The sequence below is a fragment of the Saimiri boliviensis genome, chromosome 11 (assembly GCF_048565385.1).
Source record: "Saimiri boliviensis isolate mSaiBol1 chromosome 11, mSaiBol1.pri, whole genome shotgun sequence".
Classification (NCBI taxonomy): domain Eukaryota; kingdom Metazoa; phylum Chordata; class Mammalia; order Primates; family Cebidae; genus Saimiri; species Saimiri boliviensis.
In genome coordinates this window covers 895,431-921,525 of record NC_133459.1, presented here as the reverse complement: position 1 = coordinate 921,525, position 26,095 = coordinate 895,431, and the positions used below count along the sequence as shown (strand labels likewise).

At 44.2% G+C, this 26,095-nt stretch overlaps 1 protein-coding gene across 7 annotated transcripts in view; it reads left to right on the top strand.

Moving 5' to 3' along the window:
* The window catches only part of GNB1 (G protein subunit beta 1), a 106,202-nt gene that overhangs the window by 52,706 nt on the left and 27,401 nt on the right, over positions 1-26,095 (top strand). For 4 of the 7 annotated variants that reach the window (XM_039474401.2, XM_039474392.2, XM_039474394.2 and 1 more), the window contains exons 2-5: positions 3,328-3,376; positions 13,909-14,010; positions 22,253-22,291; positions 23,986-24,092. In XM_039474401.2, coding sequence (XP_039330335.1) covers positions 13,954-14,010; positions 22,253-22,291; positions 23,986-24,092 — 203 coding nt within the window. In that variant the 5' untranslated portion in view covers positions 3,328-3,376; positions 13,909-13,953. The remainder of the gene's footprint in view (positions 1-3,327; positions 3,377-13,908; positions 14,011-22,252; positions 22,292-23,985; positions 24,093-26,095) is intronic. The other 3 variants (XM_039474393.2, XM_039474396.2, XM_039474400.2) reach the window with 2 other exon arrangements.

Below are 26,095 nucleotides of genomic sequence, written 5' to 3'. Positions count from 1 at the left end.
TTTTGGGTGTGCTTATAGGACCCTGACCTGGAGTGATGCTTCATGAAATCTGGGTAGTTTGCATTCACTGTTTAACTCCTTTGTTCACCAGCTTTCACACCCAACTTTTTTCCTGAGGTGAAATTCACATACCATAAAATTAAACCTTTTTAAAGTGAACAGTTCAGTGCCATTTAGTACATTTACAATGTTTTGCAACCACTGTCTCTACCTAATTCCACATTTTCATCATCCCAGAAGTAAACCCTGTACCCATTAAATAACTGTCCACTGCACACACATGTGCACATATGCACACACATGGAGCCCCAGTAACCCCTGTATTCTGTCTCTTTGGATTTGTGTGTTGTGAATATTTCACATAAATAAGGTTGTATCTATGTGGCCTTTTGTGTATGGCATCGGTCACATATCATAGTTGGTCAGGTTTGTCCATGTCACAACAGAGATAGGACCAGGGCTTCCTTTCTTTCTTTCTTTCTTTTTTTTTTTTTTTTTTTTTTCCAGACAGTCTTTGTTGTTCAGGCTGGAGTGCAGTGGCACAATCTAGGCTCACTGCAACTTCTGCCTCCCTTTTCAGGCAGTTCTCCTGGTTCAGCCTCCCCAGTAGCTGTGATTACAGGTACATACCACCATGCCCAGCTAGTTTTTGTATTTTTAAGAGAGACGGGGTGTTGTCATGTTGACCAGGTTGGTCTCAAACTTCTGACCTCAGGTGATCTACCCACCTCAGTCTCCCAAAGTGCTGGGATTACAGGCGTGACCCACCATGCCTGGCCTCCTTTATCTTTACAGCTGAATAATAGTCCATTGTTTGGATAGACCACATTTTGCTTATCCATTCATGTACCGTGGCTATTTCGGCTGTCTCCACCTTCTTCTGGCTACTGAGTACTGCTCCTAAGAACATAATGTGTACATGCATTGAGTCCCTGCTTTCAGTTCTTTTGGGAATATACTAGGAGTAGAATTGCTGGGTTATGAAGTAGTTCTTTGTGTAAATTTTTGAGGAACTGCCAAACTGTTTCCTTCAACACCCACTTTTACTGCGAGAAAGGCTTGTGCTTGCTTGTACATAGGCAACATAATTGCAAAATGAAACTACTTGAAGTAAATGCATTAGAATTCACAGTTCAACGGGGACATGTTTCAGCTTGTTGATTCATCTCCTGACACCAGACTAGAGGTGTGCATGTGAGTTTGCAGACTCGCAAGACACTGAATTAATAAATGGGCAGTGGTGACCTGTGAAACCTCCACAAGTGGTCTTTTCACATAGCTTAATTTGAGGGAGTGATTACAAGAACATCTTTAAATGTTCTGAAGTCAGGCCAGGCATAGTGGCTCACGCCTGTAATCTCAGCACTTTGAGAGGCCAAGGCGGGCAGATCACCTGAGGTCGAGAGTTTGAGACCAGTCTGGCCGAGATGGTGAAACCCCCATCTCTACTAAAAATTAAAAAAAAAATTAGCTGGGCGTGGTGGTGACCACCTGTAATCACAGCTACTTGGAGGCTGAAGCAGGAGAATTTCTGGAACCTGGGAGGCAGAGGTTGCATTGAGCTGAGATCATGCTACTGCATTCCAGCCTGGGTGACAGAGTGAGACTCTGTCTCAAAACAAATAAATGTTCTGAAATCAGAAGAAATCTAGAATTGGACATATTTTCATTCCACCTGAAGTGTGTCAAGAGGAGTCAGAAATCTTTCTGATCTCTGCCACCATTGTAGCCCCCTTCCTGGGTACCAGGGCCAGGCACTGGATAGGACCATGTCAGCAGGAGAGGGACAGGTAGGGACTGGCAGTGTTCCGACATAGACTTGCCAGGACTCAGAAAGTAGTTATCTAGTGGCTTCTTTGAGATTCCCATGAAATGCTCTCCACTGTCATGCCAAACATTAATCTTCGATGTTTGTTGAATTGCATGAGTGAGAGAGAGAGAGAGTGTGTGTGTGTGTGTGTGTGTGTGTGTGAGTGTGAGTGTGTATGTGTTTGTGTATTTTACTTGTTTATTGAGACAGAGTCTTGCTCTGTCACCTAGACTGGAGTGCAGTGACATGATCTCTGCTTACTGTAACCTCTGCCTCCTGAGTTCAAGTGATTCTCCTGCCTCAGCCCCTGGGGTAGCTGGGATTACAGGTGCCTGCTATCACCCTGGCTAATATTTTAGGTGCCTGCCATCACCCTGGCTAATTTTTTAAATTTTAAGTAGAGACAGGGTTTCACCATCTTGGCCAGGCAGGTCTCGAACTCTTGACCTCAGGTGATGTGCCTGCCTTGGCTTCCCAAAGGCTGGAATTACAGCTGTGAGCCACCACACTCAGCTTGTTTTGTGTTTTTGAGACAGAGTCTTGCTCTGTTGCCCAGGTTGGAGTGTAGTGGCATTGATCTCGACTCATTGCAACCTCCCCCTCCTGGCTTCAAGCAGTTCTGTCTCAGCTTCCCAGGTAGCTGGGATTATAGGCATGTGATACAACACCTGGCTAATTTTTTTGGATTTTTAATGGCGATGGGGTTTCACCATGTTTGCCATGCTGGTCTTGAACTCCTGACCTCAGGTGATTTGCCTACCTTAGCTTACCAAAGTGCTGGGATTACAGGGTGAGCCACTGGGCCCGGCCTGCATTAGTTTTTAAATTGTTACTTTAATTTTTCTAGTAACAGGATTCTAATCTCTATCCCCATACTTTTCAGTTTAATTCAGTATATTTTCCCTGGGGTATTTCTAATGATTCTTAAAGAAATTGAAATCAGTCCCTTCCCCCACCCCCCATCCCTGTTTCAAAAAAAAAATGAAATTGAAATCAGATTTCTTATTTTGTTCCCACACCAAGAAACAAAATATGACAGTAGTACTAAATAAAGCAATGTAGGGGCCGGGCGTGGTGGCTCACACCTGTAATCCCAGTACTTTAGCAGGCCAAGTCGGATGGATCACGAGGTCAAGAGATCGAGACCATCCTGGTCAACATGGTGAAACCCCATCTCTACTAAAAATACAAAAAATTAGCTGGGCATGGCGGCGCATGCCTGTAATCCCAGCTACTTAGGAGGCTGTGGCAGGAGAATTGCCTGAACCCCTGGAGGCGGAGGTTGCAGTGAGCCGAGATCACCCCATTGCACTCCAGCCTGGGTAACAAGAGTGAAACTCCCGTCTCAAAAAAAAGTAAATAAATAAAGCAGTTGTAGGGGAGAAATAGTAATAGAGAAGGGGTAGATTTATGCGTTGCTAGTAGTTACATTTTCTTGTGTAAAATACAACTACTAGGAAAATGTAATATTCACAACCTGAGTGCAATACAAATAGAGCCTTTTCTGTTTGTTTCAGACAGGTTTACATGTTTTGGAGACCAGACCAGAAGCTCTTCTGAATTAAGGTAATTTTGATATTTTGATTCTTAACCAGCTTTATAAATTTCTTCAGAGTTTGTTTTTTAAATACCCTGGTGGGTTTGTTTGTTTTAAAGAGATATGGTTTTGCCATGTTGCACAGGCTGGATTTTGACTCCTGGGGTTATGCGCAGTGGATATTTGGGCTGTCTCCACAGAAGGGGTTCTCTCACTTCAGCCTTTTGAGTAGCTGAGGCTATAGATACATACTGTCATGCCTGGCCAATACCCTGGGTTTTGTTAGTTTTTTCTATCTCTTTTAATCCAAAGTTGGTTTTCAAAACAAATTGATCCTCAAAAAAAGCTTCCATTTATCGTTAAACAAGAAGGCTTAGGGTCCCAGTGATGAGGATTTACCTTCTGAACAAGGGTAGTACTTCTCCAGCTTTTTTCATTAGAAGACAGGAGAGCCCTTTTTTCAAATAAAATCTTAGTTGAAATAACAATATACGATACAGAAAAAAAGTAAGGGGAACATTATTCAGAAAAAAAAAATCTCTTTTTGTTTGTATAAAGTGGGAGCAATGAAACCATGTTTGTAGTTAGTGAGTCTGGGTGAGGGTACAGTTTTTTTGTATTATTCTTGCAACTCTTTGAAGTTTGAAATAATTTTAAATTAAAAAGCAAAATTAAATTGAGTAACAATTAGAGTTGAGAACAATAGGATTTATTTATTTATTTGAGATGGCGTTTTGCTCTGTTGTCCAGGTTGGAGTGCGGTGGCGCAGTCTCAGCTCACTGCAACTTCCTCCTCCCGGGTTCAAGCAGTTCTATCTCAGCCTCCTGAATAGCTGGGATTTCAGGCACCCACCACCACACCTGGCTAATTTTTGTATTTTTAATAGAGACGAGGTTTCTCCGTGTTGGTCAGGCTGGCCTTTAACTTCTGACCTCTGGTGATCCACCCACCCCAGCCTCTGAAAGTGCTGGGATTATAGGCGTGAGCCACTGTGCCAGGCCACAATTGGATATTCCTAAGCAAAAGGAAAACTTGACACCATATAACACAGACCAGGTGCGGTGGCTCACGCCTATAATCCTAGCAGTTCAGAGGCTGAGGCAAGTAGATCACCTAGGGTCAGGAGGTCAAGACCATCCTGGCCAACATGGTAAAATCCTGTCTCCACTAAAATACAAAAAAATTAGCCAGGTGTGGTGGCAGACGCTTGTAGTCCCAGCTACTCGGGAGGCTGAGGCAGGGGAGTCACTTCAACCTGGGAGGCAGAGGTTGTGGTGAGTGGAGATCATACCACTGCACTCCAGCCTGATGACAGAATGAAACTCTATCTCAAGAAAAAAAAAAATTAACTCAAAATGGATCATATACCTAAACATAAAATTAGAAAAGTTGAGATTTTGAATTAAGCAAACCTTTTTTAGATATGACATCAAAGATACAATCCATAAAAGAAAACATTTGTAAATTGAACTTTATCGAAATTTAAAACTTGTTTCCTGGAAAACACAGAGAATGAAAGACAAACCATAGACTGGTATAAAATATTAGCAAATGTCTTTTAGCTGACTTTTATTTAGAATATGTAAAGAACTCTCAAAACTCAATTTTGGCTGGGTACCATGGCTCATACCTGTAATCTCAGCACTTTGGGAAGAGGATTGTTTGAAGCTATGCCTTCAATACTATCCTGGGCAATAAATCGAGACACTGTCTCCTTAAAAAAAAAAAAAAAAAATTAGCGACCAGGTGTGGTGGCTCACGAGGTAATCTCAGCACTTTGGGAGGCTGAGGCAGGTGGATCAACTGAGGTTAGGAGTTAAAGACCAACCTGGCCAACATGGCAAAATCCCATCTCTACTAAAAATACAAAAATTAGCCAGGCATACTGGCTCATGCCTGTAATTCCAGCCATTAAGGAGGCTGAGGCATGAGAATTGCTTGAACCCTGGAATTGAAGGTTGGAGTGAGATTATGCCACTGCACTGCAGCATGGGTAACAGAGTGAGACTATCTCAAAAAAAAAATATATCAGGCATGGTGGTGCGTGTCTGTAGTACCAGCTACTTGGGAGGCTGAGGTGGGAGGATCACTTGAGCCTGGGTGGTTGAGGCTGCAATGAGTCATGATCACGCCACTGGCCACTGTGCTCTAGCCTGGACAACAGAGCAAGACCCTGTCTCCAAAAAAAAAAAAAAAAAAAAAAAAAAAAAAAATTAAGAAAACAGGGAATCCAATAAAAAACAGGCAAGTGACTTGAACAGACACTTTACCAGAGAATGTATAGACAGCAATCAACTACCTGAAAAGTTGGTCAACATAATTAAGCCATCTGGGAAATGCAGAACCGCAGCCAAAGCCCACATTTGATTGGCTGTGATACCCAGCGTTGTGGGGTGTAAGGAGCTGGGACTCTCCACATTGCTGGTAGGATGTCGGGAATGTGACCCAGCATAATCATTTTGAAAACAGTTTTTTTTTTCTTCAAATAGGGTCTCACTCTGTTGCTTAGGCTAGAGTACAGTGGTGTGATGATCATAGCTCACTGCCTCCTTGACCTCCTGGGCTCCAGTGATCCTCTGGCCTCAGCCTCCTAAGCAGTTGGGACTACAGGCATGCAGCACCACGCCTGGCTAATTTGTTTGTTTGTTTCTGTAGCGATGGGGTCTCACTATGTTGTCCAGGCTGGTCTTCAATTCCTGGGCCCAAGTGATCCTCCTGCCTTGGCCTCCCAAAGTGCCCAGATTATAGTCATGTACCACTGCACCTGGCCTGGCATTTTCTTGAAATGTTCAACACACACCTGTAGTGTGATCCAGCCATTTATTCTACTCCTAGGAGTCCGCCCAAGAGAAATGAAAGCAGATGTTCTCATAAAGACTTGGCACATGCAGCAAGATGCACGGATTTCAGAATATCACATCTGTCTGATTAACTCCTCCATTACGCTGGTTGCCACTGCGCCCCATATTTTTGATCTCTATAAAAGGGCCTACTTCACTGACTGGATAGAAAGTGTGGCAGATGAGGCAAGAGGTAGTTTTCTGGCCATTACTTAAATATTTTTCAGGACAATGTTATACCTGCTTTCACAGCAAGTCATGCTTAGTAAGCATTTACTGTGTTCGTCATGGTTCTAAGGGACTTGCCTGGATTCTATTGGAATTGTCATAGCATGAGCTGTGGGTACTATTACTGTCCCCACTTTCAGACAAAAAAACGTAGGCAGAGAGGAGTTAGGAAACGTACTGGAGGCCACCTGGTGATAAGAGATAGAGTCTGGGTTAGAGCCTGGGGCTTCCAGCTTTCCCACCAGAAAGCCTTATACCGCCTCCAGCTGTCAGGGCTGTCAGACGTCACTGGTCCTGCTTCAGTGGGCTGGACATGCAAATGGCAATAAAAACACTAAAGTTTTTCTAGTAACAGAATTCTAACCCCTACCCCTGCTTTGCTGTTGGGAGGGCAAATAGTACTCGTTGTACTTGGCAGTGGTAAATGTAAAAACAAAAATTATTTTTATATATTGGAGTGCAAATGGCATGGCACACAGCAGAGTCTTTCCCCAAACCTGAGGATTTCCAGGCCCATTACAAAAGGTGCTTGGAGTTTAGCCTCTTCTGTTGTGTGTGCTACATGATTTTCACTTTCCCACCACCTTCCCCTGGTAGATCTGCCTTCTGGATGGATGCCATTCATTTCATAAGACTCCATTATATGTCTTACGATTAAAGTTATGCATAAAGTTTGGCTTTGAAATCATCCAAGTAGGACTTCCTGTTTGGCCTCAACATGTTTGAAGATATGTATCTATTCAATGATTTTCAATTGACCTAGTATGTGCTAGATTTTGTGCTCTACTCTAAAAGCAAAAGAGGCCCTAGGCTAACAAGGTTAGAAAAGGGAGAGGAAAACGGGAGGCCAGAGTGTTTTTGATCCATGAGATGTAATAAGGCTTTGGGAGAGTCAGTAGCACTTGCTGGGATTTCAGAGTTCCAGGGGTCAGAGGTAAGCTCTTAGCAGCTTTGTCTCACTGGCTCATCCCTGGCTATTAGACCCACTCTCTGGAGAATCGCTTTCTGAGGGTTTTGTGACCACACACTGTAATTCCTGCTATTCCCGCAGTTGCCAGCGTCTGGTGGGTGAGTGAGCTGACTTGTGACGGGGACACAAAGGAGATGATCCTAGGGAGTCACTTAACTTAGTCCAGAAATCCTCCCTCCATTGATAGCTTTCTGTTTTTTTCCCTTGAAGTTTATTTGTTAAAGACAGACTAACCGACCTGCCTGGTCGTCTGTCCTGGAATGTTTCCCAGGCTTTGTGTACTGCCACTGCCTCTGGGCGGAGGGCGGGGGGGGGGGGGGGATGGGGGGGGATGGGGGGTCATTGAACATGTGTCTTCTAGTTGTAGAGCTTTGGTCAGATTCACTTTTTTGGTAAGATTTGGTAAGATTATAGGCACAGGCAAAATCCTAAAGTTATGATTTTAATTATTGTTACCACCGGAAAAAATAGCATCTCAAACAAGGACAGTCATGTTATTTTTACCCATCTGCCTGCCGCTGGAATGTGTTGGCCCCCTAGCAAGGTCATGTCCAACAGCCATGCAAAGCAGCATCCTCCTTGCCCTCTTTGGCACACTTCACCCGTTCAGTACCTGTGTACGCTCCCAGCCTCTGTGACTCCACGTGGTTTACCTGTTTATTATCTGTCTCTCTCAAACTAGAATCCAGCCTGGTTCATGCTGCTCAGCACGTGTGGAGGCTCTACCTGCCTGTCGTTTTGGAGGGAGGGTCTGCGCGTGCGTCGCTCTGCAATGGTGTTAGTGGTCTTGTCCTTTTCAGTTGCACTGGTGCCCTGCTCCCCTTATAGGAACGGTGCATAAAGGAAGCAGGGCCTGAGGACTTTGTTGCCCTTTGAATTCGCACAGTATTAATTTTGGGGATTGACCTGGACTTGGGAATGAAAGGAAAATGGAAAAGTGGAGGAAACTGGTTTAAATTCCTCATGCAGACTCCTCTCTTTCAAAATGCTGCTTCATCTTGGGGGTGAGCTGTGATCCTTGTGTCGCGGATGAAGTTAGCAAATTTCTGCCCCTGTGTAAGACACCGGGGCCTCAGTGGAGCCGGCTTGGACTTAAGAAGTTTCAGAGATGCACCACCTGTCCGTGCAGTGCTGCCCAGGAGGCTCAAAGGTGTGCTGGCTGGCTGGTGAGCAGGTGACTCAGGACTGACCTGCAGATGCTTGGTGGTGGGACTCCATGTGTGCAGTTTGGCGACCATGGTGCCTCGTGTTTTTGAGGTTGTTCTAGTCAAAGGTACACATCATAATTGAATCTCTATAAGGCTGACAGAGCACTTTCAGATTGCTTGTCTGATTTAATTTTCATTTTATCTCTGTCATGTAGGTAACACCATTCCCATTTTGCATTAACTAGACCAGAGTAAAAAACGATTTAGTGAAAGCATTCTTCTTTCTGTGTTGCAGAACCAGAACTGGAATTTATTTTTCAGTACCTGTACCGTATTTTGTCATTGGCAAACTTGCAACCTGAATGTCGTTGTTGGTGACTGTAATAACTGTGGGGTCCTGAGTGTACCTCCAAAGTGCCCCCTTAGACTCTCAGGGTCTGGATGAGAGGCCTGGGCTGCTGCATTGCCATGAAGGGCAGAGGCGCAACACGGAGCACGTCACATTGCAAATATGAAATATTCTGACTTTAAAAATTACGCTAACGCTTGACTCACAAAGATGTTGGTTCTAAAGTAGGGGCAGATCCCTTTACCTGCTTGGTTTTAAGTTATTTAAATCTCTGTCCCAAAATTATTTCAAAAACTGAAATTCTAAATAAAAGCCAATGGCAGATGTGGGTCATCAGGAAGAATAGACATGAGACCTCAGCAGACCCTGTCTTAGTGGATTAGGCAGGCAAGTTCCTGCAGTCAGCACAGCCAGAGCTTAGCCATGACATTGGCACTGGAGGAGAGGGGCCCAGGCCAGGTAAACCTGATGGTGCATGTTGTGGAAGGTCTGGGGGGACCAAGTATAGTGAAGAGAAAAGCAAAGGTGATTGATTACATGTAAGTAAGACTTTCAAAATTTATGTTTATTTTTTAATTTTCCAAAGGAAGCTGCTTCAATATTTGGAAGTAGAGTAGAAAAACATATAATAATAATGCTATTAATAGGCTTTTTAACTGTCTTTCTTTAAAGTAAGTATATTTCTTGTTACTGGATGGAAAATACTGATTGTTGTCACAAAAAAAAAATTGAAGTATATTTTTCTTTTTTTTTTCTTTTAAGACAGGGTCTTGATTTTCCAGGCTCAGGTGGATTCTCTCACCTCAGCCTCCCAAGTAGCTGGGACTACAGGCGGGTACCACTATGCCAGCTAATATTTTGCATTTTTAATAGGGACTGGGTTTTTGCCATGTTGTTTCCCAGTCTGGTCTTGAACTCCTGGGCTCAAGCTGTCTGCCAGCCTCAGCCTTCCAAAGTGCTGGAACTATAGGCATGAACCACCATGCCCAGACCTATTTTAATTCTAATAAAGCAACTAAAATTACTACATGTGGCCGGGCGCGGTGGTTCACACCTGTAAACCCAACACGTTGGGAGGCCAAGGCAGGCAGAGCACTTGCGGGCAGGAGTTCAAGACCAGCCTGACCAACGTGGCAAAAGCCTGTCTCTATAAAAATAAAAAAATTAGCTGGGCATGGTAGTGGTGCCTGTAAACCCAGGTACTCGGGAAGCTGAGGCAGGAGAATCACTTGACTCAGAAGGTTGTTTGCTTCCTTTAAGTTCAGCCCTTCCTGGCACCTGGTGCCCTCGTAGTTTATGGGGAATGTGGTGGCCACATTGTCTCGTCTGTCCTGCCTCATCCCGTCAGCCAGTTCACTCTGTCTGAACTGTTGCACAGGGTGTCTGTGATGTATGTCCACATTACACAAAGATGGTACTGATCATTAAGAGTTTATCTCCAAAAATTTTTTTAATTTGATTTTAGAAAATACATTTTTAGTCTGGGCATGGTAGCTCACGCCTGTAATCCTAGCATTTCAGAGGCCAGGGCAGGTGAATCACCTGAGGTCAGGAGTTCCTTACCAGCCTGGCCAATGTGGTAAAACCTCGTCTCTACTAAAAATACAAAAATTAGCTGGGTGTGGTGGCGCACACCTGTAATCCCAGCTGCTTGGGAGGCTGAGGCAGGAGAATCCCTTGAACCTGGGAGGCAGAAGAGATTGCAGTGAGCAGAGATCGCGCCATTGCACCCCAGCCTAGAGGACAACAGCAAAACTCCGTCTCAAAAAAAGAAAAGGAAAAAAAACCATCTTTAACCTGGAGACTAGGGAATGTAATTTTAAAACACTGAAATGCCTGACAGATTTCTCTTATCACTTCTATGTATGGATCAAAGAGGGTCTTACCAGGAAATTTATTGTCATTGCTAATAAAAATGGGGTGGGGGGGGGAGAGAGAAAGAGAGAGAGAGAGAGAGAGAGAGAGAGTGTGTGTGTGTGTGTGTGTGTGTGTACACACAGCATTTTGCCATATTGCCCAGGCCAGTTGCAAACTCCTGGTTTTCAAGCAATGCTCCTGACATAACCTCCTGAAGTGTTGGGATCACAGTCCACCACTCTCGGCCAGGAATACTCTTTTTTAAAGAAATTGACAAACATAGGTTTTGAGTCTCTTAATTGAGACCCAAATGTTGGCACAGTAGACAGCTACCATAATTTCTGCTTCTAACTAATGAAAAAGAAGTCTATCTGGTTTTGTTCTCTTTGCATATGGTTAAAGATTAAAGTTAGCAAGTTTTGGTGTTACTACTTCTGAAATTTTGTGAGGTCACTAAGTTATGTTGGGCTCATTTTAAAGATACTTAGATTTTTGGTAAATATGTTTCTTTAGTCTCAAGCAGTACAGCTGGGTGATTGTCGTGTACATGTTCTTGTGTAATATGTGAAAAGAATATCTAATTAAAAGCGATATTTAAGATTTTGGAAGTTATTGCACCTAATAATGGAATTTGTGCCTTTATACCCACACCCACTGCCTTCTAGCCACAAGGATCTTTTTTGTTTGTTTGTTTTGAGACAGAGTTTTGATGTTGTTGCCCAGGCCGAAGTGCAAAGGTGCGATCTCGGCTCACTGCAACCTCCACCTCCTGGGTTCAGTCGATTCTCCTGCCTCAGCCTCCTGAGTAGCTGGGATTACAGGCATGCGCTACCACACCTAGCTAATTTCCGTATTTTTAGTAGAGACGAGGTTTTGCCATGCTGGTCTCAAACTCTTGACCTCAGGTGATCTGCCCTCCTCAGCCTCCCACAGTGCTGGGTTTATAGGTGTGCGCCACCACATCTGGCCAGAGCATCACATTTGAGGCATCCCAGAACACGCTTTCTCTTCACCCAGATCCCAGGAATTTGTTGATTTTAGTCCCATAAAACTAGCTTAACTTTTTAGTGTTTAAGTTAGGATCAGAAACTGTGTTTGTTAACTAAAACAATTTAATTCATGGTATCTCATAACATTAACTTGTTTTCTTCATGTTGATTTTGGAAGGATTAAGGTAGCTTTACAGACTAAGAACAATTCTCTTAGGCGTGGGGGTGCTAGTGAAATACAACTGTCCCCAACTCTGCACAATTGTGTACATAATTTGATCACATGTGAAATACAAGTGAGTAGTGTCAGGGCATACAGAAAGAATGCAGGATAGAAGGCATCGAAACAGCTTCCATGTGAGTCATTACTTCCTATTGTACTGGCATTCTTACTGTTTCACACATTAACATTCGTCAACTGCAGTCCTTAAAATTTACATGTGAAAACCAGAGAAAAGACTAACCAGTCTTACCTCTTAAGAGTACACTGCCCTTGAGGTGTGGCCTTGTCCATACCTACTTGCAGTGATGCTCTGTGTGTGCAGGAGGCTTTCCTCGTGATTAAAACGTTGCTTTCAGGTAATGCTTTTAGCAACCACTATTTGGTCAGAAATCTTTCTGACGGTGTTGCCATGCACCCTGCCTCCCCAGAGAGCAGCGGCAGCAGGTTGCTGGGTCTGCGCACTCATGTCATGGTCTGTGCCTTGCAGGTCTTTGTTGTTCTGTGGACCGTTTACATCAATCTATAGATCATTTGAATTCCTTTATACAGACTAGGAAGGTTTGGGCTAGAAACTGTAACAACTGAGCTTCTTGGGTCATGAGGTAATTTCCCACAGATGGGTTTTAACCTCAAGAAGATAACTGCTATGGATTAGATTTTGATGTATATTATATTAACCATTTGACTTTTACACAAGTTTTAATGGTAAAATTGATCCTCTGTAATTTATGTAGGAAATTGAAGTCCTTGCCTAAGCTGTGCTTGCATATTGAAGCTGATTATATTCTTGAGTGATTAAAGACGTCAGCAACTGTATCCTCAGCTTTTTTATACTTCAGTCATACTTGAAATTAACAGCCACGATCTTGGTCAGAAATGCAGCCTCCATTTATGACTTTCTCTTGGGAAAATAAGTCTTTTGTTTCACAAGGTGATTTCGTTTTTACTCGTATTTCAGGAATATTGTCTAATGTGGCTAGGGTGAGTGTGCAGGGTGGCTGGTGCTGAGCCTAATTGAGCCTGTGCCTGTAAGGATTAAGGTGTCGTTTCTGAGCCTGCTGGGATCCCAGGGCTCACTTGGGAGGGAGAGTGGGTTGTCCCTGATCCAAAAAAAAAAAAAAACTACTAGACACCACCCTGTGTGCTCTTAGGATTGTCGTGTGAGCATCCTGACAGCTTTTTCACCAGTAGCGGTTCATGGTTACTGAGATGTGTTTGATAATTCTGGTTGCCAGGTTGCCACTGACCCTTATTCGCTGAAGTAGCTTCCCCCTAGGTCTTCTTGTGATCGCGATCTTAAATTTCTGGTTAGGGTCCTTTTTTTTTTTTTTTTTTTTTTTTTGAGACGGAGTCTTGGTCTGTCACCCAGGCTGAAATGCAGTGGCCCCATCTCAGCTCACTGCAACCTCTGCCTCTTGGGTTCAAACAATTCTGCTATCTCAGCCTCCCGAGTAGCTGGGATTACAGGTGCTTGCCACCACACTCAGCTAGCTAATTTTTGTGTTTTTAATAGAGACAGGGTTTCACCATGTTGGCCAGGCTGGTCTCAACTCCTGACCTCAAGTGATCCACCTGCCTTAGTCTCTGAAAGTGCTGGAATTACAGGTGTGAGCCACCATGCCTGGCCTAAATGTCCGTCTTATGTTCTTGGATTGGTAGGGAGACCCAGATATTTTCATGAAAAGTGCTTCTTAACAGATTTTTCTTTTTATAACCCACCACCATATGTTGAGTAGTATTTTAGACATTGTAATATTATGTAAAGCCAGTAAATAATCATAATGATCTTTTATTTACCTCGCCCTGCATAGACTTTTATAAGTTCTGATGAATGCTGAAGAAGAGTTCTCTGATTTCTAAGAGACCGTAGTTCTCAGATTTTCAATTTACTTTTCTCACCCGCTTCATCACATTATTCCACAGTTGTTGATTGTTATGCTTATCTTTCTGTTTCAGATCTTACATCTCTGAAGTGGCATTGAAGAGCACTGAACTCGGAAGATGAGTGAGCTTGACCAGTTACGGCAGGAGGCCGAGCAGCTTAAGAACCAGATTCGAGTACGTAGTTGTGTGCGCTTGGTTTTGTTAATCATTTGAATTTCAAGTTAGATGTTATTTGTTTTAGGAAAAATGAGTTACGGAATGACTTCTGTGTTTTATATTGAAATGGAATCTTAGTTGGCCTAGGATGTCCTAAATATAGATCTAGATACTTGGCCTAGTAGATTGTTTTCGGGATTTTGTTTACTACATATAATTTGTTATTTGACTATACACGAGATGTCTCCATAGAATTTTCAAGTGTCTTTTGCAGTCTTTATCATAACCTTGAAAGTTTGCTTGTGATATTCTGGGCCACTTATTAGACTGTGATATCTGCCTTCCTCCCCTCAATTTTGGGACTATTAAATTGACAGCAAAAAACTTGCTTAATAACAAGAGTATTAACAACACAAAAAAGTTTTCAGGGCTGGGTGGTTGCTCACACCTGTAATCCCAGCACTTTGGGAGGCCGAGGTGAGTGGATCACGAGGTCAAGAGATCGAGACCATGCTGGCCAGTATGGTGAAACCCTGTCTCTACTAAAAATACAAAAATCAGCCGGGTATGGTGGTGCATGTCTGTAGTCCCAGCTACTCGGGAGGCTGAGGCAGGAGAATCACTTGAACCTGGGAGGCGCACGTTGCAGTGAGTCAAGATCACACCACTGCACTCCAGCCTGATAACAGAGCAGGACTCTGGCTCAAAAATAAAAAAGTATTAGGCCAGGCGCGGTGGCTCACACCTGTAATCCCAGCACTTTGGGAGGCCGAGACGGGTGGATCACGAGGTCAAGACATCAAGACCATCCTGGTCAACATGGTGAAACCCCGTCTCTACTAAAAATACAAAAATTAGCTGGGCATGGTGGCGCGTGCCTGTAATCCCAGCTACTCAGGAGGCTGAGGCAGGAGAATTGCCTGAACCCAGGAGGCGGAGGTTGTGGTGAGCTGTGCAATTGCACCATTGCAGTCTAGCCTGGGTAACAAGAGCGAAACTTCGTCTCAAAAAATAAATAAATAAAAACAAAAAAGTATTTCAGGTGTACCTGATGTATTTTTTCCTAATTTTGAAAGGGGATCTTCCCTAGTGGTGATGATTGGAATCTACAGCTTTTGATAGACTGCTAGATGGAGCAGATATATCAAAATCCAAGATAGTGGCCAGTCGCACTGGGCTCACTCCTGGAATCCTAGCAGTTTGGGAGGCCATGGTGAGCAGATGACTTGAGGTCAGGAGTTCAAGACCAGCCAAGCCAACATAGTGAAACCCCATTTCTATAAAAAATGTAAAAATTAGCTGGATATTGTTGTGTGTCTCTGTAGTCCCAGCTACTCAGGAGGCTGAGGTCAGAGGATCACTTGAACCCAGGAGGCGGAGGTTCCAGTGTGTTGAGATAGTGCAACTGGGCATCAGAGTGAGACCCTGAAAAATAAAAATAAAAACAACCGTATGAAAATAAACTGCATTGTAGAAAGAATACCTTTCACAGAATTCTAAAACATTCAGTTCCAGTCTGTGACTGATACACGATGTTAGATTCCACAGTTCATAAACTTTTTTTTTTTTTTTTGATACGGAGTCTTGCTCTTTCACCAGGCTGGAGTGCACTGGCATGATCTTGGCTGACTGCAACTTCCATCTCCCAGATTCAAGCGATTACCCTGCCTCAACCTCCTGAGTAGCTGGGACTCAGGGGTGTGCCACCACGCCTGGCTAATTTTTTGTATTTTAGTAGAGACAGGGTTTCACCATGACCCGGATGGTCTCGATCTCCTGACCTCATTATCTGCCTGCCTCAGCCTCCCAAAGTGCTGGAATTACAGGCGTGAGCCACTGTGCCCAGCTTTTTTTGTTTTGTTTTGAGAGAGAGAGTCTCGCTCTCCTAGGCTTGAGTGCAGTAGTGAGGTCTTGTCTCACTGCAACCTCTGCCTCCGGGGTTCAAGCAATTCTCGTGGGGCAGCCTCCCGAGTAGTTGGGATTATAGGCTCCTGCTACCATGCCTGGCTAATTTTTCTATTTTTAGTAGAGATGGGGTTTCACCATGTTGGCCAGGCTGGTCTCGAACTCCTGGCCTCAAGTGATCCACCCCCCTTGGCCTCCCAAAGTGCTGAGATTACAGGTGTGAGCCACTGCTTCCATCCCCATAAACTTTTTGAAAAGGAAGGATCAGTAGGTCTAGACGGAGTTTGTTCTGCTCCTTCCGCTTTTGTGAACTAGCACTTCTAGTAAGTATTTCATAGAGAAATACTTCATGCCAGTGGATGTTTCTGTTCTGAAACTGCTGATATGAAGAGGAAGAGAAAAAGAGGCAGACTTCTCAGGAAAAACTAAGTCTTCACTATGATTTTAGGTTTTATCTATCTGATTTAAGAGCTTACTCTTGTTTGCTCTGTCAAGCTTTAGTTGTCCTTCAGAGTATCACTGTACAGAAAGCTGGCAACATTTAATACATGTCTGAGTGACAGTTTATAAGCTGGGCTTGGTGGTACGCACCTGTAGTCCCAGCTACTCAGCAGGATCACTTGAGCTCAGGGGGTCGAGGCTGTTTAGTGAGCTGTGTTCACACCACTGCACTGCAGCCTAGGTGACAACATGAGACTCCTCAAAATGAAATAAAAACAGTTTATTTTTCTGACTCAGTGCAAGGATGAAGCCTAATTATTTCCTTTTAAATGGCCCATTATGTGTTTAGAAAGCCCACCAGGAATTGGAGAAAGAAACACCAGCATCATTTTAGGCAGCTAGTTCCTCAACTTGCAGAAAAATAATGGAATTACCTGAGATTTACAGTCAGAGAAAATCAAATATCCTGTATTAAGTTTACCCTGAAAATGTCTTAGACAGTAGTGTGATTTGGCCTATTTTAAGACATTTTGTTTTTCTTTCTTTTTTTTTTTGAGACGGAGTTTCGCTCTTAATACCCAGGCTGGAGTGCAATGGCGTGATCTCGGCTCACCACAACCTCCGCCTCCTGGGTTCAGGCAATTCTCCTGCCTCAGCCTCCTGAGTAGCTGGGATTACAGGCACACGCCACCATGTCCAGCTAATTTTTTGTATTTTTAGTAGAGACGGGGTTTCACCTTGTTGACCAGGATGGTCTCGATCTCTTGACCTTGTGATCCACCCGCCTCGGCCTCCCAAAATGCTGGGATTACAGGCGTGAGCCACCGCGCCCGGCCAACATTTTGTTTTTCTATTTGTGAGCTATATGTTGCTCACAAATAGTGGACCTGGATGTATTCATAGCAGATGAAAAGAGCTTGTACAACATAGGTAAAAGAGACGCAAATTTAAAAAATTAAGGCCCAAAGGAGCTGTTGCACCTCCTCCCGAGGTTTGAGCCCTGTCATGTTGTAAATTCCCCAGGGCCTTCTTGCACAGGGGGCTCCCTCTTGGGCTGATACCAGTAGCACATGACACTTCCAAACATGCTCTTGTTGCCACATAAAAATTGTAAAAAGAGATAGGGCCGGGTACCATGGCTCCTGCCTGTAAACCCAACACTTCAGGAGACCAAGGCGGGAGGATTGCTTGAACCCAAAAGTTTGATACCAGCCTGTGTAATGAAGGAAGACCCCCTCTCTTTAAAAAGAATAAAAAGAACGAAACAGATAAAATTAATCCTGGTAAGGTTTTTTCAGTTTTTAGTTTGCGTGTTTTGAGACAAGGTCTCGCTCAGTCGCCCAAGCTGGAGAGTGGTGCGATCACAGCATCGCAGCCCACTGCAGCCTCCTGAGTAGTTAGACCTACAGGAGCGCACTGCCATACCTGCTGATTTTTTTCAGTTTTGTAGAGACACAGTTCAGCATGTTGCCCAGGCAGGTCTTAAACTCCTGGGCTCAAGCGATCTTCCTGCCTCAGCCTCCCAAAGTGCTGGGTTTTACAGGTGTGAACCACTACACCTGGCCCTACAAATTTTATCTAAGGCAATATAGCTAAAATATTATTATTCAATATGTAATTAATACATTTTATTTATTTTTTTACTTTACCACAAAACATGGTGACTGTAGGCAAGTAATTAATAGGTTTTAATTGAGATACTTGACACTGTTTTTGTCCCAAGTCTCCTGGCTCCCTTTCCTGTGCGCAGGAGCGACGTGTAGCTTGTGGCCCCATAGAGGGACGTTCACTAGGTGAGGCGCCCAGCTGCTTTATCTCCAAAGTCACAGGGACTCTGCCGTGTTAGCTCCTCTGCATGAGACAGGGACAGCAAAAGCTGTTTAAGTCCTTTTACCCCAAATGGGAAAGGAAGGTTTATTTTATTTTATTTTATTTTATTTTTTTTGAGACGGAGTTTCGCTTTTTTCACCCAGGCTAGAGTGCAATGGCGGGATCTCGGCTCACCGCAGCCTCCGCCTCCTGGGTTCAGGCAATTCTCCTGCCTCAGCCTCCTGAGCAGCTGGGATTACAGGCAAGTGCCACCATGCCCAGCTAATTTTTTGTGTTTTTAGTAGAGACGGGGTTTCACCATGTTGACCAGGATGGTCTCGATCTCTTGACCTCGTGATCCACCCGCCTCGGCCTCCCAAAGTGCTGGGATTACAGGCTTGAGCCACCGCGCCTGGCCTAAGAAGGTTTATTTTTAAAATGTAGAACATTTTTTCCTGATTGCCTAAGGAATACACACTTGTTAAAGAATGCAGAGCTTGGTGAATCAAACAAGAAATTGTAGATGATTCTGAAAGGTGTTTTTTCTTTCTTAGATTTGTTTTTCAGCCAAAAGACCCTTAAAGGATCTTGCATCTTCCTTTTCATTATTATTGAGGAAACAGGCTCTCAAAGAGATGCTGATTAAAACATGGTGTGCCTTAAAATACAAAGTAGCTGATGGAGTAAGAAAGTTCCACGGGACCCGTAGGTGTAGGTGTGTTCTGGAGCGGCGTGCCACCAGTGCAAGGGAGCCAGGGTCCATTCGTGTGAGAGGCAGCAGTACTGCATGCCTGGTCCATTACAGTCGGCGGCTGCACGCTGAGCAGGGCCCAGGCTTTAATTTAGGATGAAGCCTAAAGCAAGTGTGTTGCTGTGTCATTTGACACAGATCCAAAAAGGATGAGGAATCAGCCGATTAATGGCTTGGACATGTTCATCTCTGATTTAGGTCGAGTATCTGCAGGAGTCCATTAAACTGGAAGTTAATCTGAACTTGAAGCTTTTATTCTTCGTTAAGCAGTTACAGAGCTTGTTTCCATGAAAGGACTTCCTCCTGCAGTCTTGAAAGTTGAAGGTGTCTGTTCTGCAGCGTGCTGCACTCTGTTACATAAGCTGCTTGTTTGCTAAAATGAAGACTGAATTGAAGTTGTGTGTTTCGTTCTTGCAGTAGCTTTTCCCTCTGTTTATCAGTAGTGTCACCACAGTCTCTTAACACTACACCTTAAGAAATTAATTTTAGTCTTCGGATACTAACCAGGGTGAAGTTGCTTACATCTCATGTTTTATTTTTTCCATTTTAAGTTTCCTTATGACCATTTTAAAATCAAAGGCTATAATGTCAACAAGCATAGTATTCAGAAATAAATATTAAACTCAGTACTTGCCAGGTAAAAATTCATTGACAAAAAGGCCTTTGCTACTCCAAGTATTCTTCATCTCTCTTTCTCCATATGTTACTGCTTGCATATACATACTCAGTTACGTAGTTTTTTTGTGTTTTAATTATAAAGCAGAATGACCAATAATAGTTTAACTAACGATAAATTTGGAATCTATAAATTTGGTGTATTTTTAGTTATCTACCTATCTCTCTCTCTCTCTCTCTCTCTCTCTCTCTATTTTTTTGAGATAGAGTCTCGCTGTGTTGCCCAAGCTGGAATGCAGTCACATCTCTGCTCACTGCAACCTCTGCCTTCTGGGTTCAAGCCATTCTCCTGCCCCAACCTTCCTGAGTAGCTGGGGTTACAGGTGCCAGCCACCATACCTGGTTATTTTTTGTATTTTTAGTAGAGATGGAGTTTCACTATATTGGCCAGGCTGGTCTTGTACTCCTGACCTCAGGTGATCCACTCACCTTGGCCCCTCAAAGTGTTGGGATTACAGGCATGAACTACCGTGCGTGGCCAATATATTCCCATATTATCAGTTTATAAATACTCCCACAAGCTTCCTAAAATAGAAATCATTTGCAGTGAGCAGTTTGCCCTGAAAGCCTGAGCCACCAGGAATTCCTCTTCCACCTCCCCAACGTGGGGGCCTTTGGATACAGGACTGTAAGGGCTGCACCTGCCATTTGCCATTTTGAAAGTAGGTGGTCAGATGACAGCATATAAACACATTTTTCTTACTAGAAATTGTCAGCCAGGCAAGGTAGCTCTCGCCTATAATCCCAGCACTTTGGGAGGCCAAGGTGGAAGGATCATTTGAGCCCTGAAATTCAAGATCAGCCACAGGCAATGTGTTGAAATCCCCCATCTCTACCAAAACACACAGACACACAGACACACACACACACACACACACTCACTCACTCTAGCTGCGCACGGTGGTGCATGATTGTAGCCTAGCTATTCAGGAGGCTGAGATGGGAGGGTCACCTGAGCCCAGGAGGTCGAGGCCACAGTGAGATGTGATGATAATCACTGTACCCCCACCTGGGCAACTAGAGCGAAACTTGTCTCAAAAAAAAAAAAGAGAGAGAGAGAGAGATCGGGCTCAGTGGCTGATGTCTGTATCCCATCACTCTGGGAGGCTGAGGTGGGCGGATCACCTGAGGTCAGGAGTTCAAGACCAGCCTGGCCAACATGGTGAAACCTCTTTTCTACAAAATATACAAAATTAGCCAGGTGCGGTGGCACACATCTGTAGTCGCAGCTACTTGAGAGGCTGAGACAGAGAATCACTTGAACCCGGGAGGCGGAGGCTGCAGTGAGTCTAGATCGTGCCACTGCACTCCATTCTGGGTAAGACAGAGCGAGACTCTGTCTCAAAAAAGAAAAAGAAAAAAATTGTGATTTTTCTTTAAAATTATAGCTACACTCAAATTTTTAACCTTTTAATTAAAGCCATTGTTTTATTTTCCTTTATGATATCTACCTTTCTGTTTATAAACATACATTCTCTTTTGAGATGTCCAGGTCTATTTTCTAGTAACTTTGATCTCTTAGTAATGAAGACATTTGAGTTAGTACTGGTAGATCCCTTCACAGTGCTTACCTGCTTCCGAAGGTCATTTATAGATGAGAAATGAGAACAGCAGCCAGAGGGGCTCATGTGAGTCTGATTGTCTGACTCCAGGTCCCTTGCTCTTTTTCCATAGAAATTATTTATTTTTCTTTATTTTCCTTTTTTTTTTTTTTTTAAACGGAGTGTTGGTCTGTCACTCAGGTTGAGGCAGGAGTGCAGTGGTGTGGTCTTGGCTCACTGCAACCTCTGCATCCCAGGTTCAAGTGATTCTCCTGCCTCAGCCTCCTGAGTAGCTGGGATTACAGGCACACCCCACCACACCCGGCTAATTTTTATAATTTTAGTAGAGATGGGGTTTTGCCATGTTGACCGGGCTGGTCTCAGACTCCTAACCTCAGGTGACCCATCAACCTTGGCCTCCCAAAGTGCTGGGATTACAGGCAAGAGCCACTGCGCCTGACCTATTTTCCTTAAATTTTAAAATTTTATTTTTAGTAGAGATGAGGTTTCACTTTGTTGCACAGACTGGTCTTGAACTCCTGGGCTCTGGAGATCCTCCTGCTTCAGCTTCTGAAAGTGGTAGGATTATAGATGTGAGCGACTGCGCCCTCTGTAGAATTTAGAATTAGTTACTGTTTCTCTTGAAAACAAAGTACTTAGTTAATGCAAGCTCAAGAAAAGTTTTTTGGGCTGGATATCTGGTCTTTTTTAGACTCTTTCTTTGGGCCACAGTTTTCCTGACCCTACATGGGCTTTGTAAAAAGAGCAAGACGTCTATGTGCCAGCCCGTGCAGAAGTGAGGGTACAGGCAGCATCAGGTCCCGGAGTGCTTGGGTGCTGCCCCAGCTTGCAGTGTGGTCTCCTCAGTGCTGGCCACAGCTGTGGGCTTCAAAAATATTGTGTGCAGGTCTCAGACAGATTTTGATGTTACCGGTTCTCTGTTCAGCGTGGCCTGGACAGTCCACAGGTTGCAGTAGATCATGGGGTGTTGAGAGGCAAGAAGTGAGTGCGCCATTCTTCACGTTCCACTTGCGCTCCTCACAGCGTATGAAAACTCTTTGTGAAACTTGGGTGTGTGTGCACCTAAGATTGAATATATCTGAAACGTTGCTAATTTCTCACTGTCTTTGTTTCCCAGGATGCCAGGAAAGCATGTGCAGATGCAACTCTCTCTCAGGTAAGAGCCTACCGAGTCATGCAGAACCATCTACCTGTGAGGAGGCTGGCATGGGTGCCCACACCTGGAGCCTCGGGAGGGCTCTGCTCGCGTTCTTTCCTCCACAGTGAGGATGCCAAGCCACTGCGTGGAGTGTTTTTATTAAGAAGTCGTTCTGCCTATAATCCCAGCACTTTGGGAGGCCGAGGTGGGTGGATCACGAGGTCAAGAGATCGAGACCATCCTGGTCAACATCGTGAAACCCCGTCTCTGCTAAAAACACAAAAAATTAGCTGGGCATGGTGGCACTTGCCTGTAATCCCAGCTGCTCAGGAGGCTGAGGCAGGAGAATTGCCTGAACCCAGGAGGCGGAGGTTGTGGTGAGCCGAGATCGCGCCATTGCACTCCAGCCTGGGTAACAAGAGCGAAACTCCGTCTCAAAAAAAAAAAAAGAAGTCGTTCTGATGATAGGCATAGGAAGTAGAAGGGCTTTTTGAGATGAAAACGAGATATATCAAGATAATTATTAAATAATTATCTTCTTGTTACACAGGTAATAGTTGTAAAATATTGCTACTCTCTTAAGGTAGTTTGAAGTTCCTCTCCTTAACAGAATCTGCCTCAGAACTTCGATTTCTAATACCCAATTTGGCAATACTTCAAAAAGTTGGACCTAGAATTACTGTGTGACTCAGCAGTTCTACCGTTACATATATGCCCAACAAAACTGAACACGGGTTTTCTAACAAACACATGTACGTGGATGTTTGTAGCAGCACCATTTACAATAGGCAAAATGTAGAAACAACCAAAATACGCATAAGTAAGTGAGTGGATCAACAAATGTGGTGTCTCTTAAATTCCCCTGGAGTATTACCAGCCTTTGAATGGACCTCAGTACAGTCAGAGGCTACGCTAGGAATAAGCTCCATAAATATTACAATACGTGAAAGAAGCGAAACAGAAGTGGCTATGTTTTGTGATTGTTTCTGTGAAATACCTAGAATAGAAAAATGTGTTGAGACAGAGTGAACTAGTGTCCAGCAGGGGTATTAGGGGAGAGAGGGGAGAAGTTGAGGGACAGGGACTGACCGCAAATGAATGTCAGCTCTCCTTTTGGGATGATGAAGATGTTTTGGAACAAGATGCTGGCAGTGGTTGCAAGTCCATCCTAGCACTTTGGGAGGCCAAGATGGGTGGATCACTGGAGGTCAGGAGTTCGAGACCATCCTGGCCAACAGGTATCTGTATGTAGGATTGTCTTGGCAGGTGTGTGTACAGCTTGTGCTACGAGTGATAGTTGTGCAGAAGCAGGTGTCATCCAGGCTCACACATGTGGCGTTGGACATCTGTCAGGTGTGAGGAGGAAAAGTAGCGAGATCTCAAAGGACTGAGAGACCTAGGAGGAGCTGGTCCTGGATGGACAGGAAGAGGAGGCAGGAGGCAGGAAAGGAGCAGCGAGTGCTTCAAGGCTGGCCGCGTTCTTGTGCTTGGAGGGGAGGCCAAACTCGTTCCTGATGACCGACAGACAGACTTGACGAGAAGTGTGGAAGGGGTTCAGTGCACAATGGCACAGTGGGCGCCACTGGAGAACTGTGGGGAGGGCTGGGAAGAGGCGGGCACAGTGGGCGAGCTAGCAGCCGTGACCGGGAAGGGAGAGGAGGAGAGTCGTTTAATCACAGATGTTAATTCATAGAAACATTTTTATTTTCAAGATCACAAACAACATCGACCCGGTGGGAAGAATCCAAATGCGCACGAGGAGGACACTACGGGGGCACCTGGCCAAGATCTACGCCATGCACTGGGGCACAGACTCCAGGTAGGTGTGGGCGTGAGCAGGACACTGCTTGCCATGTTCCAGGCAGCTCTGTTTTCCTAGGGGAAAACAACCCGAACCCATTTGCTGTGTTTTACAGCGAAAAAATGAGGAAGTTGAATCAGAAGCCTGGGCACACCACACGCAGCATTCACAGAGGCTTGCTCCCTGTCCTGTTTTCCACTTCACCCGCACTGAAAGGACGCTGCCATTCCTTGTGGTTTTTTTTTTGGAGGCAGGCTTGGATTTATATATTTATCTATCTAGCTATCTAGTTATTTGGAGGCAGGCTCACATTTAGTTATTTCATCAGACCCAGCTTGCAACATTTATTTATATTCTTATGTATTTGTGTGCAGGCTTGAATTTACTCATTTTCTTAACTATCTGTACACGGAGTTAGAGGCAGGCTTGCACTTATTTACTTAGATGTAGGCTAGTGTTTAATTAATTAATTAATTGTTTGTTTATTTTAGACAATGTCTTGCTCTGTCACCAGGCTGGAGTGCAGTGGCCCAATCTTGGCTTACCGCAACCTCTGCCTCCTGGGTTCAAGTGATTCTTCCACCTGAGGCTCCTGAGTAGCTGGGACCACAGGCGTGTGCCACCACACCTGGCTGATATTTCTGTATTTTTATTAGAGATGGGGTTTCACCACGTTGGCCAGGATGATCTCGATCTCTTGACCTTGTGATTGGCCTGTCTTGGCCTCCCAAAGTGCTGGGAGTACAGGCGTGAGTCATGGCGCCTGGACTTTATTTATTTACTTAATTATTTACTTAGAGGCAGGCAGTCCGGCTTGCATTTATTTATTTATATATTTAGTGGTTAGTTACTTATTTTTATCTTACTTTTTTTTTTAAATAATAAGATACCTGAGGTCAGAACATTGACAACAGCCTGGGCAAGATGGTGAAGTGAGCCCTGTCTCTATTTAAAAAAATAAGAAGAGGACACTGCCATTTCTTCACTGTCTGAGTCACATCAATACAAGTTGTGATTTTTCTTTCTCCCTTCTCACGACTCTTTGAGTTTCTTGAACTCTGTCCTCCTGGTTCTACTGCATCCTACTTACGGGAACTTGAGAAAGTGACCTCTCTGTGCCTGTTTCTCAGGGTTGGTCGGCCCTCATCCTTCTGTGATTTCAGTGCCCAGGCTCCAGAAATCACAGAACCTGACCCGAGAATCCTGAGGGATGAAGCGTACTGAGCCTTAGAACAGCATCGTGTTGTATGTGGTTTGCTTTTGGCTTTCAGCAGCAGACACTCGGAAATGCACTGTGAGCCGCCCTCACTCTTCTCTCACCTCGCCTGTCTGCCCTGCCTTCCTTTTGTTTACCATCTCAAAAGATAATTCCCTTCATGGGTTCCAATTTTTTCTTGTCTTGTCTTGTCCTTTTTTTTTTTTTTTTTTTCTGAGACGGGAGTCTCACTCTGTCAGTCATGCTGGAGTGCAGTGGTAGGATCATGTCTCACTGCAGCTTCTACCTCCTAGGCTCCAGCAACCCTTCCTACTCAGCCTCCCAAGTGGCTGAGACCATAGGCACGTGCCACCACACTTTGCTAATATATATATATATATATATATATATATTTTTTTTTTTTTTTGTAGAGACAGGATCCCTCTTTGTTGCTGAGGCCAGTCTTAAACCCCTGGCCCCCAAGTGATCCTTCCATCTCAGCCTCCCAAAGGGCTAAGATTACAGGTGTGAGCCACCACCATTTCTAGCCTGTTTTTTACACTTTAAATTATACTCCTTTCTTTTCCGCCAGGCGCCTTACCTCTGCCATCCCACACTCTGTGTGTTCCTCTCATTTAGAGGCTATTACAAAGTCTTACTTGCTGCCTGTTCTATCCAAGTAATTTAATAAAGTACTATTTGATTTGTGTAACCATGACATGCTCTTCCAAGCACCTGACAAATCGGTTTTTAACATTCCCTTCGTTGAGTAGTATTTCTTTGTATTCAGTTGTTAGCATGGAATTTTCTGCTTGGCTTTTTCTTT